The sequence below is a fragment of the Pseudorca crassidens genome, chromosome 12, assembly GCF_039906515.1.
Source record: "Pseudorca crassidens isolate mPseCra1 chromosome 12, mPseCra1.hap1, whole genome shotgun sequence".
Lineage (NCBI taxonomy): Eukaryota > Metazoa > Chordata > Mammalia > Artiodactyla > Delphinidae > Pseudorca > Pseudorca crassidens.
In genome coordinates this window covers 77,097,574-77,113,592 of record NC_090307.1, presented here as the reverse complement: position 1 = coordinate 77,113,592, position 16,019 = coordinate 77,097,574, and the positions used below count along the sequence as shown (strand labels likewise).

Here is a 16,019-nt window from a genome sequence, read left to right as displayed (position 1 = left end):
CGTAGTTGCCCTGTGGCATGTGGGATCCCAGTTCCCTGACCAGGGATCGAACCTGCGTCCCCTGCATTGGCAGGCGGATTCTTTACCACTGGACCACCAGGGAAGTCCCTCTTCTCTTTTCTTAGCTATTTGATCATGGGACTCTTTTATTTTTTTTTTGTGGCTTTGACTTTGAGATGTGTGATAAAGATTCAAGTGGGCATTAGAAGTTTAAAAATAATTAATAGTTTAATAGCTAGTCGTCTTCTAATTCTTTTTTTTCTTGAATCGTTGTCATCTTGTCAACTGAAAAGCTAAGAGTTTTTCAACTGGCAGGCATGGATTTCTTCAGAGCTTAGAACCGCTGTTGCGGAGGTCACAGAAACGTAGCAGATCTAGTTATGGCTCGTGAAGGATTTATGGTCTGGTTGGCAATAAGACAGACGAGTATATGACGTGCTACTTTTGTGGCTTTTATTGTAACCGTGGGCGGATTTAGAGGAGGAGAGAGTAAGGATGGGCAGGGGAGGTGGAAGCGCTTTCCCAAGGAGGTGAAATATTGGGGCAGGAGATGGAGTCAGTCTGCTTGATTTGGGGAGGGAGCACATCAATAAAGGCTTTAGAGAGATAGATTAAGCTTTATTGTGCTCAGTTTTTAAAGAGCAGATGAACAGGAAGCAGGAAGTGGAAGCTGGACGTGAAAGACCATCTCAAGGAAAGGAGCAGGGGAGCAGAGGTGTAGAGGAGTTGGAGTGGACGGGTGGGTGTGGTTGGCGCTTTGACTGGTGGGCGGGGAGGAGAGATTGGATCCAGATCTTGGGGGGTCTCTCCGCCTCCAGGGCCGTGCTGAGGAGTGGAACTTCACCTTGGGGGTGATGCAGGAGTCCCAGAGTGCTTTAAGCAGGGGAGTGACATGGTCACATTTCAGGGGAGCGTCTGCAAATTCACTCGGGCTGCCCTGCAAAGAGTGGTTGGAAATGGGTGGCAAGACCAGGTGGCAGGGGGTGGCCTAGGCACATGATGGGACTTGTTTTGTTCGGCCTGAATGGTATTTAAGCAGGTATTATGCTTGTTCACAGCGTGAGGGCTCAGCACCTGCCGTCTCACACACCCCAGCTTCCCACGTTTGCTACCTGCCTGGTGCCTGCAGGCATTTGAGTTTGTAGCCCTGGCAGTAAATTCTGATAGGACGGCACAGTGGCAGGAGTTGAGAGCACAAAGGACAATGAAGGCTCAACTGAGAGAGTAGATCAGCCTATGGGCAGGTGGAGTGTTTTTTTTTCTTTTTTTGGCTACATGGAGTCTTCGTTGCTGCGCACGGGCTTTCTCTAGTTGCTGTGCGCGGACTTCTTATTGTGGTGGCTTCTCTTGTTGTGGAGCACGGGCTCTAGGCACGCAGGCTTCAGTAGCTGCGGCACACAGGCTCAGTAGTTGTGGCTCGCGGGCTCTAGAGCGCAGGCTCAGTACTTGAGGCGCATGGGCTTAGTTGCTCCGCGGCACGTGGGATCTTCCTGGACCAGGGATCGAACCCATGTCCCCTGCATTGGCAGGCGGATTCTCAACCACTGCGCCACCAGGGAAGTCCCAGACTGGGCATCTTTCTCTCTTTCTTTCTGTCTCTTGAAGTTCAGTGCAGTTCTTGCCTCACTGTAGGCACTCAGGAAACATCTGGACAATATGGGACCCGTGAGTCCTTTCATGAGTTCGCCTGGCTTGGGATACATGTGTAGGAGGGCGTGTCTCAGATTAGTAACGTCAGGAGCTGTATCTGGCAAGGAGAAAGTAATTAGTGAAAGAAAAGCAGAGATTGGAATGAATATGCTCTGCTGCCAAGCTCTTAGGATCAGAAAGGACCTATTCTCCTGAGTTAAAAAGGCATGGCTTCTAACTGTATCCAGCAGGTAAGTTTCTGCTTTGTTCCAGTGCCCTGACACAGCCCTCTAAACAGTCCATCCTGCTAGAGAGTTGATCCGGAAGTTCTCAGTCTGCTCAGCCAGGAAGCGTAGATCTAACTCTCTCTATCCTCTTTCATGATAATTCCTGGATAGCTGGTATTTCCATTCAGTGGAGAAAAGGAGGGTTGAATTCTGTGCTCATAACCGCCCTCCGTGGACTGAGGAATTGTCATTTTGGATTACAACTGGGGTGTTTGGATGACAAATTAAAAAAAAAAAATATATATATATATATATATTTTGGGGGGGGGTACACGGGCCTCTCACTGTTGTGGCCTCTCCCATTGTGGAGCACAGGCTCCGGACGCGCAGGCTCAGCGGCCATGGCTCACGGGCCCAGCTGCTCTGCGGCATGTGGGATCTTCCTGGACCGGGGCACGAACCCGTGTCCCCTGCATCGGCAGGCGGACTCTCAACCACTGCGCCACCAGGGAAGCCCTAAAAATATTTTTTTAAGATCTCTTTCCCTGTGTATTTTAGCTATAGCACAAGCAAGCGCATGATACGGTAGCAGCATCTTTTTTTTTTTTTTAAAGGCGTGATTTAGGGGCTTTGTTTTTCCCTGGAAGACTCAGTTATGTTTGGGGAGTCTCCCAGGTGAACATTTGGTGACTTCAGCCTGCCTTTGGAACAACACTAGCAAATATCTCCCATGAGTGCTCTGTGGGCTCCACCCCTGCACCCTGGCCCAACAGTGAATCCAGGAGCTACAAATCAGAGCATCCTTTCTGCTACCTTAAAGTAGAAGTCTTCCCCAGAGCCATTCTTGCTGTTCTCTCACTGGAGGCAGCAAGCACTATTACAACTGATTGCAGCTGGAAACACTGTGTACAGTAATGTTAACATAAGCAGTCGCTCCTACGAGCCCTTGTGAAGTAACAGTATTTATGCCCATTTTTCAGATCTGCAATTCGATGGGTGGGGAGGGAAGTGACCTGCACAGGCAGACAGTGGAGCCGTGGGCCTCGTTTGTCATCAGTGTTGGTGGGCTGCTGTGTGCCTAGCACACCCCTGGGGAAGGCAGGTTTGTGGGTCCCTCTTGCTCTCGGATCACAGACCTGCCACCTCTGTTTTCAGGCCTTGCCCAGAGGGAACATTTCTCCATCCAAGCTCTAGTGGCTTTGAAACTTTCATTAACTTCAGAGTATAGATAAGGAAGTATAGATAAGGAAACCATAAACTCAGACCCATTCACTTGGTGAGGGTTAGGCCAAGTTCTTGGATCAAATGAAAATGAAGACCTTGAATGCTAAGTCCTCTGATCCACCTTCCCAACCTGGCCCCCATCCACGTGGCAGTGGCCCCAGCACTTTCCAGGCCATGAGAAATTCCACCTCAGTTATACCCCTGGCTGACGGGCCTTCATTCTTGCACTACCCCTCCCAGAAATTAGAACCAATAAGCAAAAGTCTTAAACGTAGGGCTGTTCATAGCATCTCATTTATTTATTTATTTTTTGGCTGTGCCACGCGGCGTGCGAGATCTTAGTTCCCCGACCAGGGATCGAACCCGTGCCCCCTGCATTGGGAGCATGGAGCCTTAACTGCTGGACTGCCAGGGGAGGTCCCCTATCATCTCGTTTATTTAACAGTCACATAATCTCACATTTTTTTCATTTGAACCACTTTCACTACCAAACCTTCCCCTGGCTGCTGTCTCTTGCTTCTGATCTATCCCCACTCCATATTTCTTCAGCCGAAGATCTTGTACTGTTTCCATGGAGGCTTCCCTAACCGCCCCTAACCGGTTGGGGTAGTGGCTGCACTTCTACACCTTCGCATCCTCTGAATACACTGCGCGGGAGGCCCACTTGCTCCCTAGCACCTGCATGTGACAGGTTTGATTCATGTCTCACGTACTGAATCAGGGTTTGCTTTGTGCCTGAGTAGGTGCTATTGTTTTGGGTCCTGATGTGCCTGTTTCTGGGAGCACAAGTTTTTGCAAAGTCATGGACCACGTCTTCTCTGCACACACCCAGGGCACTTAATAACAGACTCCCATGAAGTAACATATCTGGGAGTGAGTCACTAGGTTCCCAAAACACCCAGGATCCCAAGTGACTCTGTTTGTCACAGCTTACCCAGCCCCTGGAACCATCTGGCGTGACCAGGAGACTCATTCATGTGTGATCAGGTCAGAACTAGGCCGGGCGGGGCCTGGCCCCTGCTTGCCCTAGGAGCAGCCTACTTTGGGGATGTCTTTGGTCTCTGCTTTCGGAGTTCTCCGGGGTGCACACGTCTCATAATTGCCATGTCAGCCCCGGGGTGGTGTGGTCCCACCTTCCCTCACCTCTGAGCTCGCCCCTCCACCACCCCACCCCTCGTAGGCCACCTCTCCCTCTTGTTAATCTCTCTTTTTGTTAGACTGGGATTTTATTTATTTGCTTTTTCTTATTCTCTGAGCTCTTGCTGGAAATCAGCTCGGGCAGAGTGACTGTGCTCAGCGCTGGCTCATGGCTTGGAGCCACTCCAGGCTGCCGGCTGCGTCGGCTTTCCCTTGTGGGTGAGCATCGACGAGCATGATGCCTTTCCTCTGCGACACCCCAGGGTCCCCTCTTCTTGCCGGCTCGGCTGCTCGCACTTGGCTGGCCTGCCTTTTCGTTGTGAATGGCAGTTTTTCCTGTGCACCCTGGACCCTGTCTGGCCACCTCGATGGGGCTCAGACTTTCTCAGTTGCAGAGCCTGCTCAGCCTTCAGACCAGTTGAGCTGTTTGCTTTTGCTGCGTGTTTTGTGCTGTTCCCTTTTGGAGCTCGGACACTGTCCCGGGGTGGGCAGGGGCTCCCAAGTCTGGAGACGGGGATAGCTTGGGAGAATCCTCAGGTTGTTAGACATGTGTGTGTGTCGGGAGAGTGATCGTACGTGCTGCTGATGTAGTGTGTTCTGACATTTCTTCAGAGTCTCTTGGTCTGTAGCAAAGGATGGGGTTGAATTTCTAGTGTCATCTCTCAGCAGCTGTGCAAACTTAAAGGAGGAGCTAAGCTTCGGTTTCTCCCTGAGTTTCACTTTCTTCAGCTGTAAAACGGGGAGAAGAACATCTCCATTCAGGGTTGACATAAAGATTAAATGGGAAATTCCATATAACATCTCCCGGTACCACCTCAGTAGGTGGAAACTCTAACTAATAGTAAAGTATCAGGGTTTCATTTTCAACAAAGTAGCGATGACGCCCTTTCTAGAGCCTCTGAGTAGGTAATCTAAGGACTCCGCGTTGAGGACTTGAGCTTGCCCTTCCTTTTATTAAATCCTTCCTCTTAAGGAATGTTAATTGGGTTTTGGATTTTCTTAGGGATCCCATATGTTAATTTCCTTGACCGTCCAGGTGCACTGCAGAGACAATTCAACTGAAGTAGCCCCACCTCCTGCCCACTCTTTAGGATGGCTTTTTGGTTTCCATTGCATTTTTCTTTATTCACGATGCGCTTTCTTCCCCACTCGACAGAAAGGGAACCGAGGAGGAGGAAGAGGAGGCCGAGCCCAGTGCCCGGCCACCGACTGCACAGGCTCTCAGGCCCTGCCGGCTCCCCTGGGAGCAGCACCCACCAGGCCAGCCTGGGTCCTGGAGAAGTGGCGTGCCCAGGCCATCAAACTCTCTGCGGGTTGTAGACTTCCTCCTGACATGTCACTCCCCCAAGGCGCCTGTGCCTCCCGGCCGTCTTACCCCTTGTTGCCGCTCTTCTGAGTATAGCCACCAGCTCACAGGAGATCCAGATGCTGGGCTGTGGCCAGTGTTCATGGGAGCCGGGTCCAGTCAGCCCCCCAGGCGCTCCCAGGTAGGGGCTAGAGCAGACCTCTGATCAGTAGCCACGTGGAGAACGAGTCTCATGGCCAGACTTGTTCCCCTGAGCACCACTTATCCGCTGACCCGCTGCAGAGGCCCAGGGAGCGCCAGCGTGCAGTGAAAAATGCCTTTGTCTCCATTTGCTGTTGTGCTGCTTCCATCCCCATCCCTGTGCGTTTCACAATTAGCATCTCCAGTGCTTCCAAGTGAATACAGGACAGATGTTCGCACAGGTGCTGCCCTCTTTACTGGGTAAACAGAGGGAGTTGGCATGTTTTTCTGTGTGTGTGTGTGTGTGTGTGTGTGTGTGCGCGCGCGCGCGCAAAGTAGGCCTTGGAGATGGTTGTAGTGTTTACAAATGTTTTCTCAAAGCATCCGATGCACTTTTGCACGTGGTAGGTGCTCAATAAATACTTTGTGATGAGTTATTAGTGGGAATAAAAGCCTTTTGTTTCATAAAAAACCCAGGGGCCCGGGAGCAGGAACTACAATTCCAAGTCAAGCCTTGAAATTCACAGACTAAAGAAGATGGAAATCATTTCCAGCCTCACCAAGAAATTATCTGCCAGCATCTGGCAAACCCCTTCTTCTCTCTTTGCCTTGGCAGAGGGTGGTGGTGGGTTGTGTAGCAGTGGCAAGACATGGTTCTTCACGTGCAGGGTGGTCAGGACAATCAGTGCAGGTGACCCCAGCGGCTCCTGGCAAGTTAACTGCTCTGTAAACACGAGCTTACCATGGCTCCTCCGGGGAAAGGACCTTGCCCTTTTGCCTGTGCAGAATGTAGATGGGATTACAGTATAACTGAGAATGCCCTCCCAGCCTGTGTTTTTCCGATTGGCACACCTGGTCCAACTGCTCTGCTGGTAAAACCCAGCAGCTCAAGTCCAGTCTCCTTAACATGGCTTACAGCCCACCCGCTGCTCCTGCCTCACAAAAGAGTCAGGCTGCTGGGCTCAAACCCCAGCCTGGCCCCTTTCTTGCTCTGTGACCTTGGGCAAATCACTTAGCCTCTCTGGGCCTTAATTTCCCCTTCTGGAAACTGAAGATATTAATAGTCTCTAGTTCATGGGGCTTTTTATACTTAAAAGAATTAACAAATGTAAAGCACTGAGTGTGAGCTGTTATTCTTGTTCTCATTCCCACACATCAGCCTTATCTCTGGCTTCAGAATTACCGAACCCTCTGCAGTTTCCCAGACATCCCCTGCTATTTGCTTCTCTGTGCTTTATGCATGACCTTCCTGTTTCTGGAGTGTACCCCTCACCCCATCCCCATCCCCCTTTTGAACACCTTTTCATCCCTCCTCCTTTCAAAGCCAGCACGGATATCGCCCCTGAATCCCTCTCTGCCTCTTTTCTCCAGCCCCCGTGGACGGTCATTGTCATCACATCCTTTTCTCGGCTGTTGTAACCAACAAGTGCCTTTAACGCACCAGAATCACATCCCTTCTCCTGCCTCCTGATCGTGAACTCCGTGAGGGCAAAGTTCATGGTTTTACGTTTTCAAATCCAACACCTAACTCAGTGCCTGGTATACAGTAGGTGCTGAGGAAATGTCTCCTCAAATGAAACCATATTTGTTTGCATCTAGAAGGTCAGCCTTTTAAAAACTTGCCCCTCCCCTTTTCTCCCCCAAATAACCGCATGATTTATTAAGACTAGAGACTTGCTCTCAAGGTCACATTTGCAACCTCAGGGTGTGAGTTCCCTGCGTGGCCAGTTTGAGGGTGGGCCCCTGGGACAGCAGTTGCTACTCTAAATTACCAAGAGATGCTTATTTTCTGGGCCCCTCCCAAGAGTCTGTTGTTTCTGATCTTCACCCCTCCCGACTTTCTGTACATCTCTGTTTATAGCTGCTGCTCTCAACTTGCTACCCAGTTCAAGTCCCTTCCATGGCTGGCCTTGTGTATCTGCAGGGAATCCCTCTGGATTTGGCCACGTAGGTCCCTGTCAGCTGGCCAGAAACAGAGTTGGAGGTGGCGCAGGGCGTTATCCAGGCTAGTTCCAGACCAGGGCTCCTTCTGGAACAGTGCTTGACCCAGTACCGGCCTGGGTGAGCCTTTCATCTTTCCTTTCCTCCTCTGGCTTAAGCCTTTGGAAGGACAGGTTTTGGGCTTGAGGCCAGCGATTCAACTGGGAGGGCTGCACGCCAGCTCTCGCCTTTGTGGAGGTTAGTCTATTTGCCCGGAGTTCTGCCTGGGTTTACAGCCTCTCCTAATGTGCGTTGATGACGCGGGTCTACCTCCCAGGCCATCGTGCAGTCAGTCGTCAGCAGAGAAGTCTCGAGCAGAAGGAAACGTGCGCTCTGCTTTCTTTCGGGGTAGTGGCTTTTGCCTGATTTTTATCTGGGGGCCTTTAAAGAGCCACAGCCGGCACAGAAGCAGGGCGGCGACGCCGTGCCTGGAAAACTCATCAGCGTCCCTCTGGTTTGTGTTCCTCCCCTTCAAGCCTTTTCCCATGGAGTGGGGCTCTCAGCGACAACTGGCAAACGGTTGATTGCTCGTTGTCATTCTGGTGGGCACTGGTGTCCGGAGGGCTCCAAGTGCTTTGTGGGTACTCGCATTTGTTTCTCAGATGCCCAGGTGCACAGTTGGCACCAGTCCCGGTTAATGGATGAAGAAACTGAGGCTCTGGGGATCAAGGTCGTGAACCAAGGGCTGGGAGGGGCACAGCTGGGAGCGAACTTGGGTGTTCCGGGCTACGTTTTGTCTTGAAGAGGATGTGCAGGATGTGTGTGTGTGTGAACGCATAAGGTTGTGTATGTGTAAGAGAATGAGAATGAAAAGGAGGATTGAATGGGGTGGGGTCCTCAGTATAAACCTGCCCAGGAACAGTCACTGCCTTGCAGTCTTTCCGATCAGAACTACCTCCCACGAGGAGCTCATATGCCTTCTATCCAAAGCAACCTCTTGCCCAGGCCCCAAAGGAAGGCCGCAGTGATTTACCCAGCCCTGGTGGACCCTGCGCTCGCTGGACGGGGGGGCTGGGTCACAGAAGCCCTCCTCACCTGCCCGTTCTTCCCCTCTCCTCCCTGGCTCCACTCTATAGCCGGCATATGGAAACCGTTTCTGTTTACCCAGTGCCACCAGGATGCTGCTGCACGTGGAAATCTTGGATTCCCCACAGGGTCGTTTCAGAGGCTGCATGCAAAGCAGCCAGCTGTTTTGCAGGGAGCCTCTGGGCCCTGTTACATCAGCTTGGAGGAAAACGTTACCATCTGTGCAAACAGGTCATCCTGGTTTGTCTGCCTGTCCTCTGTGTGGGGAACTTCTCTCCTACTTGGAGGGAGTTCTTTTGTTGTTGTTATTGTTGTTTTGTATTCCAGTGCCTGTCAGTTCAGCAGTTTCTTTCTGTTCCTTCTCCTCTATGTTCACCTCCCTGGGCTGACTGCCAGGATGCAGGGAGGGCAGTTAAGGGGTTGGTGATGCATAAATCTTTAGTGGCAAAAGTCGTTGGGCCTGAAAAGGCTGCAGGCTGGTTTCACAGGAGAGTTCTCTGCCCAGGGCACCCGAAGTGCAGAACAAAGTGTTTCTCTTTGGGGGTTGGGGTTGGGGGGACTTGCCCTAGAGGCTCCGAATGGGATCTTCCTGGTTGCCAAGAATGTTCCTAGTCAGCTTCCTCTGGCCCTTCTCCTGCGAGCGGAGAAGCTGGTTTGCTGTGGGAGCCAGAAGACTGCCACTCCCACCCTCCTGCGCTGCTGTGTATCGTTTTTTTCCTCCTTCTTCCCGCCCGTTTCTGGGCCAGCTGCCTCCCAGGAAAGACGGAAATGCAGAGGCGAGGGCTGGCCATCATGTTCCTGGACGAGGCGGCGGATGGCCAGCTCCCCGACAGCCCCGTCGTGAGGTCATCCCACCTCCTCCAGCTGGGCCCTTGCGGTATGCCTTGACCTTGCCTTTCCAGCTCGTCTGGAGACACCCACCCTGCCCTGGGCGAGCACGGTGCCAAAGTCAGAGGTCGAACGTGTTGATTCTTATGTGGTCTCTGACATCCACTGGTGTGAGGGCTGGTCCCTGATCACAGGAGGGGGCTGGGCCTGGGGTGCTGTGTGAGAGCCCTCCAGACCGCCTTGTTGTTCAGACTTTCCCTGTGCAGGGGTTGCCCCGAAAGTTGCATCATCAACTTTCACCTGGAGACCCGGGGGCCGCTGTTTCTCCCAGCAAGTGCAAATTTGGCCCAGGTGGGTAGGATTAGGCCAGTGGCTTATTCTTTGATTTGTCTCACAGCTGTGCACCAGCAATTACACAGTGGCAGACAGTGGGCGTCAGACCACTGTCCACATTACTCTAGTGAGGGATGAGTGACCAGTGTTTGTGGTGGGGAAGCTCTAGGAGGGGAGCCAGGAGGCCCAGGTGCTAGAGCTGGCTCTCTGACGGGTCAGCCCTGTTACGCAGGCACACCTGCCCTCCCTGGCCTCAGTTTCCCATCTCTAAGAGACAGGCATTCAATTAAGTGGTCTCTGTGATCCATTTCAGACCTGACCATCATCCTTTCTAAGACCCCAGACCTGACACTCATCGTTTCTAAGATGAGCCTCAGAAAGTACTCAGGTCCACGCAGGGAAGCCCCGTAGCCCGTAGAGCACGCTAAACTCTGCTCTGTGGTTTAGCATGGGGATTCTCAGCACGGAACCTGCTGACCTTCTAACCATGTGAGACCCGGGCAAGTTCACAGATCTCTCTGGGCTTCCATTGCCTCATCTGTAAAATGGGCACAATAATGGTCGCCACCTCATAGGGTTATTGTGAGTATGAAATTTATAGAAATATATACATTTATATAAATACATAAATAAATATATGGTGCTGAGAATAGCCTGGCACACAGAGTATGCCCTGTAAGTGTGTTTGTTATTTCAGCAGAAGCTGAGTTGATGAGATTGTGGGGCTGAGGTTAGTTAGGGTAGGGGAGAGACCTGTGTGCTAAAGAAGATCCTGTCACCCTCTCGGTGCAGCGAGGCAGTGTTGGTGGAAGGCTTCTGGTAGCCAGCAGGATCCAAGAGGCTGGGCTCTGCACCAGGTGTGGCATGGCCGGCCCCATGGGTGGTTCATGAGTTGGGAGTCATTTTTAAAGCCATCTGCACCCCCTTGCCTGTCCCCCTCACCGTCTTTATGTATCTGTAAATTCATAGATGCTGTGAATTGCAAAGGCAGCTGGTCCAACTTGCTGCTTGCTGGGGGAACCTCCCTCTGTTGAAGCCTCCTCTTGAGGCCCCGTGTTGATGGCGTATGTGCTGCCTTGGCAGACAGGCGCCCCCAGAGGGCAGGGACTATCCAGGTACCTCCAGCAGCTGGGGCCCCCAGCACCTAGGAGCTGCACTCCGCCCCTGGGGATGCCCATCAAAACAACGAGTAGAACAATGCCATTCATTGTTGGTTTTAAAATATTTTTATTAAGAATTCTTTCTTTTTAAAAAAAAAAAATTATTTATTTATTTATGGCTGTGTTGGGTCTTCGTTTCTGTGCGGGGGCTTTCTCTAGTTGCGGCGAGCGGGGGCCACTCTTCATCGCGGTGCACGGGCCTCTCACTATTGCGGCCTCTCTTGTTGCGGAGCACAGGCTCCAGACGTGCAGGCTTAGTAATTGTGGCTCGCGGGCCCAGTTGCTCCGCGGCACGTGGGATCTTCCCAGACCAGGGCTCGAACCCGTGTCCCCTGCATTGGCAGGCAGATTCTCAACCACTGCGCCACCAGGGAAGCCCAAGAATTATTTCTAACTTACAGATCACGTTAGGAATAAAATGACAAACACATATGTACCCAGCACCACCAGAGCTTAGTGCTTACTTAATTTTAATAAATCAAACATGACAGAGTTAAAGCCCCCTTTGCCCAGTGCATTTGGGGGCAGCTCTTTTTTTTTTTTAAGATTCTTTTTTCGATGTGGACCATTTTTAAAGTTTTTATTGCCTTTGTTACAATATTGCTTCTGTTTTATGTTTTTGGTTTTTTTGGCCATGAGGCATGTGGGGTCTTAGCTCCCTGACCAGGGATTGAATCCGCACCCCCTGCATAGGAAAGTGAAGTCTTAACCACTGGACCGACCGCCAGGGAAGTCCCGGGGGCAGCTCTTGTAGTTAGAAAAGCCTTCCTGGGATCTGGTGGAAATGCCCGTCCTGTGACATCTCCTCCCAAGTCCTTGTTCTGCCCTTTGTAGCCTCACAACATGTCTCCTCACACCTGCCAGCCACCAGGTGTGATTTGTGACTGGAGAGCGTACGTTTTGCCTCTGTGATGCTTGCTGTTGCATGGGGGCCCTGGCATCCTAGTGCTTGGCAGTAACCAGCTGCCCTCTGAGGAACTACATGGCCTTTAGGAGTTTGGGAAGGAACAGGAAATGGAGAGAGATGCAGTGGGAGCGAGATCCTAAAGACCCTTGCTGAGTCTGAAGTCTTTCCCGAGGGCGAGCTATTGAAAGATTGTTAAGCACCTGAGGGATAGGATCAGATTTACGCTTTACCGACTTCATCCTGCAGCGAGACTCCCCCGAGGTCAGGGAAAGGCCCAGGCAGCGAGAACCAGCCTGAAGGCTGTTGCTGACTTTTAGGTGAAAGGCAGGAGGCTCCAGTGAATGTGGGGAGTGGAGATGGATTAGAGAGAGGAGACCCTCCCAGACCTGGCGACTTATAGGCCATGGGGGGTGGGGGGAAGGTGATGTGAAAGATTTCCGGCCGTGAGGACCGTCCTCCCAAGGCAGCTGGAAGGCTGGTCTGTCTCCCTGTCCCAGGGGTCCTTGTGGATTTCAGAGACTGGATGGAATTGTTGTTTGTGCATCGGGGGAGAAGACTGTCTCTCACCCAAACCAGGGCCCTTCAAGTTACCAAGAGTTGGGCTTCCCTGGTGGCGCAGTGGTTGAGAGTCCGCCTGTTGATGCAGGGGACACGGGTTCGTGCCCCGGTCCGGGAAGATCCCACATGCCGCGGAGCGGCTGGGCCCGTGAGCCATGGCCGCTGAGCCTGCGCATCCGGAGCCTGTGCTCCGCAACGGGAGAGGCCCACAACAGTGAGAGGCCCGCGTATCTCCAAAAAAAATAATAAAAGATACCAAGGGTCACCTGCTCCCAGGCAAAAGCCATTGGTGTGAGTGAGGTGGAAGTGGCAAGGATTGGCCTGCACTGGGGGATGCTGTAGCGTTCCCCCGCCCCCCATCACAGTGGTATATGGTGTAAGTGATGGGGGCAAAGGGGAGAAGTTGAGGAGGACCACGTGCCTTCTCCCCACCAGGATGGGTCTGAGAGAGCTCCCGGGCGGGAGGCAGAAACTGGATCAATTTGCTGAGACCCCTACACGAGAAGAAGGGCTCGGAAGGCTTACACGGGGGTCTCCAAGGCAGGGGCTCCTGCAGACGCTTATGTCTAGCACGGGCTGGGAAAATGGCACTAATGTCCGCTGCCATCTGTGCCAGCCTGTCGCCGCCCACCCCGCACCAGCACCGCTATTTATTCGACCTAGGGCTGCTGTGTCCCGGGTTCTGGCTCCTGCCGTGCTGTGCAAAGGTCATGGAGGACAGGGCGCAGGCGCACAAGCTCCCAGCTCCATCCAGATGCCGGCAGGCATCTTTCTCCTACTTGGGAGTCACGTTTTGGCTCATGCTTCCCTGGTCCATGTGAGCGGGTGGAGGAAGGTGGTTTGACCTTCTCCTGTCTCTGCCTAGGGCTTAGTTCTTTCAGAAATGGGCACTGGGATCAGAGTTGGGAAATGTTGGCATTGGTAGAGCAGGACCAGGATGATCAAGGGCTGGCTGCAGCCAGATGTCCTGCCTTCTACCTGTTACTCCATTTGAGTGATGGAACTGCTGCTATATATATATATATTTTTTTTTTTTTTGGCGCTACGCGGGCCTCTCGCTGTTGTGGCCTCTCCCGTTGCGGAGCACAGGCTCCGGACGCGCAGGCTCAGTAGTTGTGGCTCACGGGCCCAGCCGCTCCGCCGCATGTGGGATCTTCCCAGACCGGGGCACGAACCCACGTCCCCTGCATTGGCAGGCGGACTCTCAACCACTGTGCTACCAGGGAAGCCCCCGCTGCTATATTTTTAATCCTTTCGGCACTACCTTGTCCTCCTTTTCGGGTTTCGAATCCTTGAGAGGCATGCAGCCTACTAATTAGAAGCTAACCAGCCTAGTTTGGTATCCAAGCCCTTCTTCTCGCTGGCTGCATGACCCCAGGAAGGTACTTAACCTTCTGCACCTTAATCTCCTCAAGTCTGAAGTGGGAATAATGATATTACCTTCTTCATAGGATTGCTGTGAGAATTAAATAGCTTGATTGGTAGAAAGTACTCAGGTATGTATCAGTTATCTATTGCTGTATAACGAACCAGCCCCAAACACAGCACCTTAAGACGAAGACATCATTTATTCTGCTCGTGAGTCTGCAGTTTGGGCAGGGCTTGGGGGAGGGGCAGCTTCTCTGCCCCACACAGTGACTGGGGCTGGGGGTCTGTTTGTGAGATGACTTATTCAGCCTGACCAACAAGTTGGTGCCGGCTGCTTCCTGGCAGCTCAGCTGGGCTGTGGACTGGGCGCCTTGATTCTCCTCCGTGGGCCTCTCTCACAACATGGTGGCTGCGTTCCAAGAGCAAGAGACCCAAGAGAAGAAGGTGGAAGCATTTTGATGACTTAGCTTTGGAAGTCATAAGCATTACTTCCTCTATCCTCTCTTGGTCAAGAGGGTCACAAAGCCTCACCTGGTTTCAGGAGGAGGAGACATAGTCTCTACCTCTTTGTAGGGAGTTGGCAGGGTTCTAGAAGAGCATGTAGTATGAAAGATAGTGCTGTGGCTATCTTTGGGGAAAAAATCTGCCACAGAATAGATTTTGACACGTAATAAGCGATCCATAGGTATTTGCTACCACTAGTTTAAAACCATTCTCTGCTGTCCTTCACCGCAGACTTGTCTTTCTTAGAGGGTGGGAGTGTAGCATAGTGGTTAAATGCAGCTGCTCTGGAGGGGCGCTGCCTGGGGTTAAATCCTGGCTCAGCCCTTTACAGCTGTGTGACCTTGGGCAAGTTGTTAACCTCTCTGTACAGTAGGATTTATGCTAGTGTGTATCTTATGGGATGGTGAGGATTACGTGAGTTAATCAGCATGGAGCACTCAGCACAGAGCAAGTAGTGTTAACTCATTACTTTTCTTATATCCTTCACTGGTGCAGTCCCTTCCAGAAAGACTGTCCTAGTTACACATGCTAGCAACGGAGCTCAATCCAGAGTAGGTTTGTGAACTGGAAGTCCCTTCGCTTCCAGACGCACAAAGTTGGGAGGGGAGAAAAAGAACTATACTGTTGTAAGAGTCTTATACTAGACATGAAGTGGTCTGTTGATGGTAGACGTGATAAATCTAAAATGTATACTATAAACCCCAGAGCAACCTCTGAATAACAAAAGAAAGCATTGTAGCTAATAAGCCAACAAGGAGATAAAATGGAACCATAAAAAAATATACGGTCATCCAAAAGAAGGCAGAAAACAAGAACAAAGAACAGGTGTGGCAAATATGCGATAAATTGCAAGATGATATATTTAAGCCTAATCATATTAGTAATTACTTAATTGTAAATAATATAAATACTCCAATTAAAAGGCAGAGTTTTTCGGATTGGGAGAAAGGAGCAAGACCAAACTCTATGCTGCCTACAGGAAACAAAGTTTAAATATAAAGACACAAAGAGGGAACTCCCTGGTGGTGCAGTGGATAAGTCTCCATGCTCCCAATGCAGGGGGCCTGGGTTCTATCCCTGGTCAGGGAACTAGATCCCACATGCATGCCGCAACTAAGAGTTTGCATGCCACAACTAAGGAGCCCACCTGGTGCAACCAAAAAAAAAAAAAAAAAGTTTCTCCTTTAAAAAAAAAAAGAGATTAAAAGAATGGAAAAAGCTACACTAATCACTAATTCAAAGAAATAATCAAAACTGGAGTAGACATATTAATCAGAGATAAATATTTGTATATTTATGTAAACTCTCAAAATTCAAAAAGAAGAAAATAACCTAATAAATAAGCAGGTAAACTACTGAAGCCCGTGCGCCTAGAGCCCGTGCTCCACAACGAGAAGCCACTGCAATGAGAAGCCTGTGCACCGCAACGAGGAGTAGCCTCTGCTTGCTGCAACTAGAGAAAGCCCGCACACGGCTACGAAGACTCAACACAGCCATAAATGAATACATAGATAAATAAATAAATAAATAAATAAAAATTTTAAAAAAATTTTTAAAAATAAAAACCTTCCAAAGAAAAGGAAAGAAAAAGGTAAAAGAAAGATTTGGAGACACTTCAGTTAAGTTGTACAAATGGCAAATAAAGATATGGA

The 16,019-nt window shown here is 51.0% G+C and overlaps 1 protein-coding gene across 7 annotated transcripts in view; it reads left to right on the top strand.

The window, feature by feature from the left end:
* The window catches only part of TPCN1 (two pore segment channel 1), a 64,015-nt gene that overhangs the window by 12,106 nt on the left and 35,890 nt on the right, over nucleotides 1-16,019 (top strand). Inside the window, exon 1 of one of the 7 annotated variants that reach the window (XM_067700658.1) lies at nucleotides 3,842-4,067. The exons of 5 other annotated variants lie outside the window; for them this stretch is intronic. In XM_067700658.1, coding sequence (XP_067556759.1) covers nucleotides 4,056-4,067 — 12 coding nt within the window. In that variant the 5' untranslated portion in view covers nucleotides 3,842-4,055. Of the gene's footprint in view, nucleotides 1-3,841; nucleotides 4,068-16,019 lie in introns of those variants that run through there. One more of the 7 variants, XM_067700657.1, reaches the window with a different exon arrangement.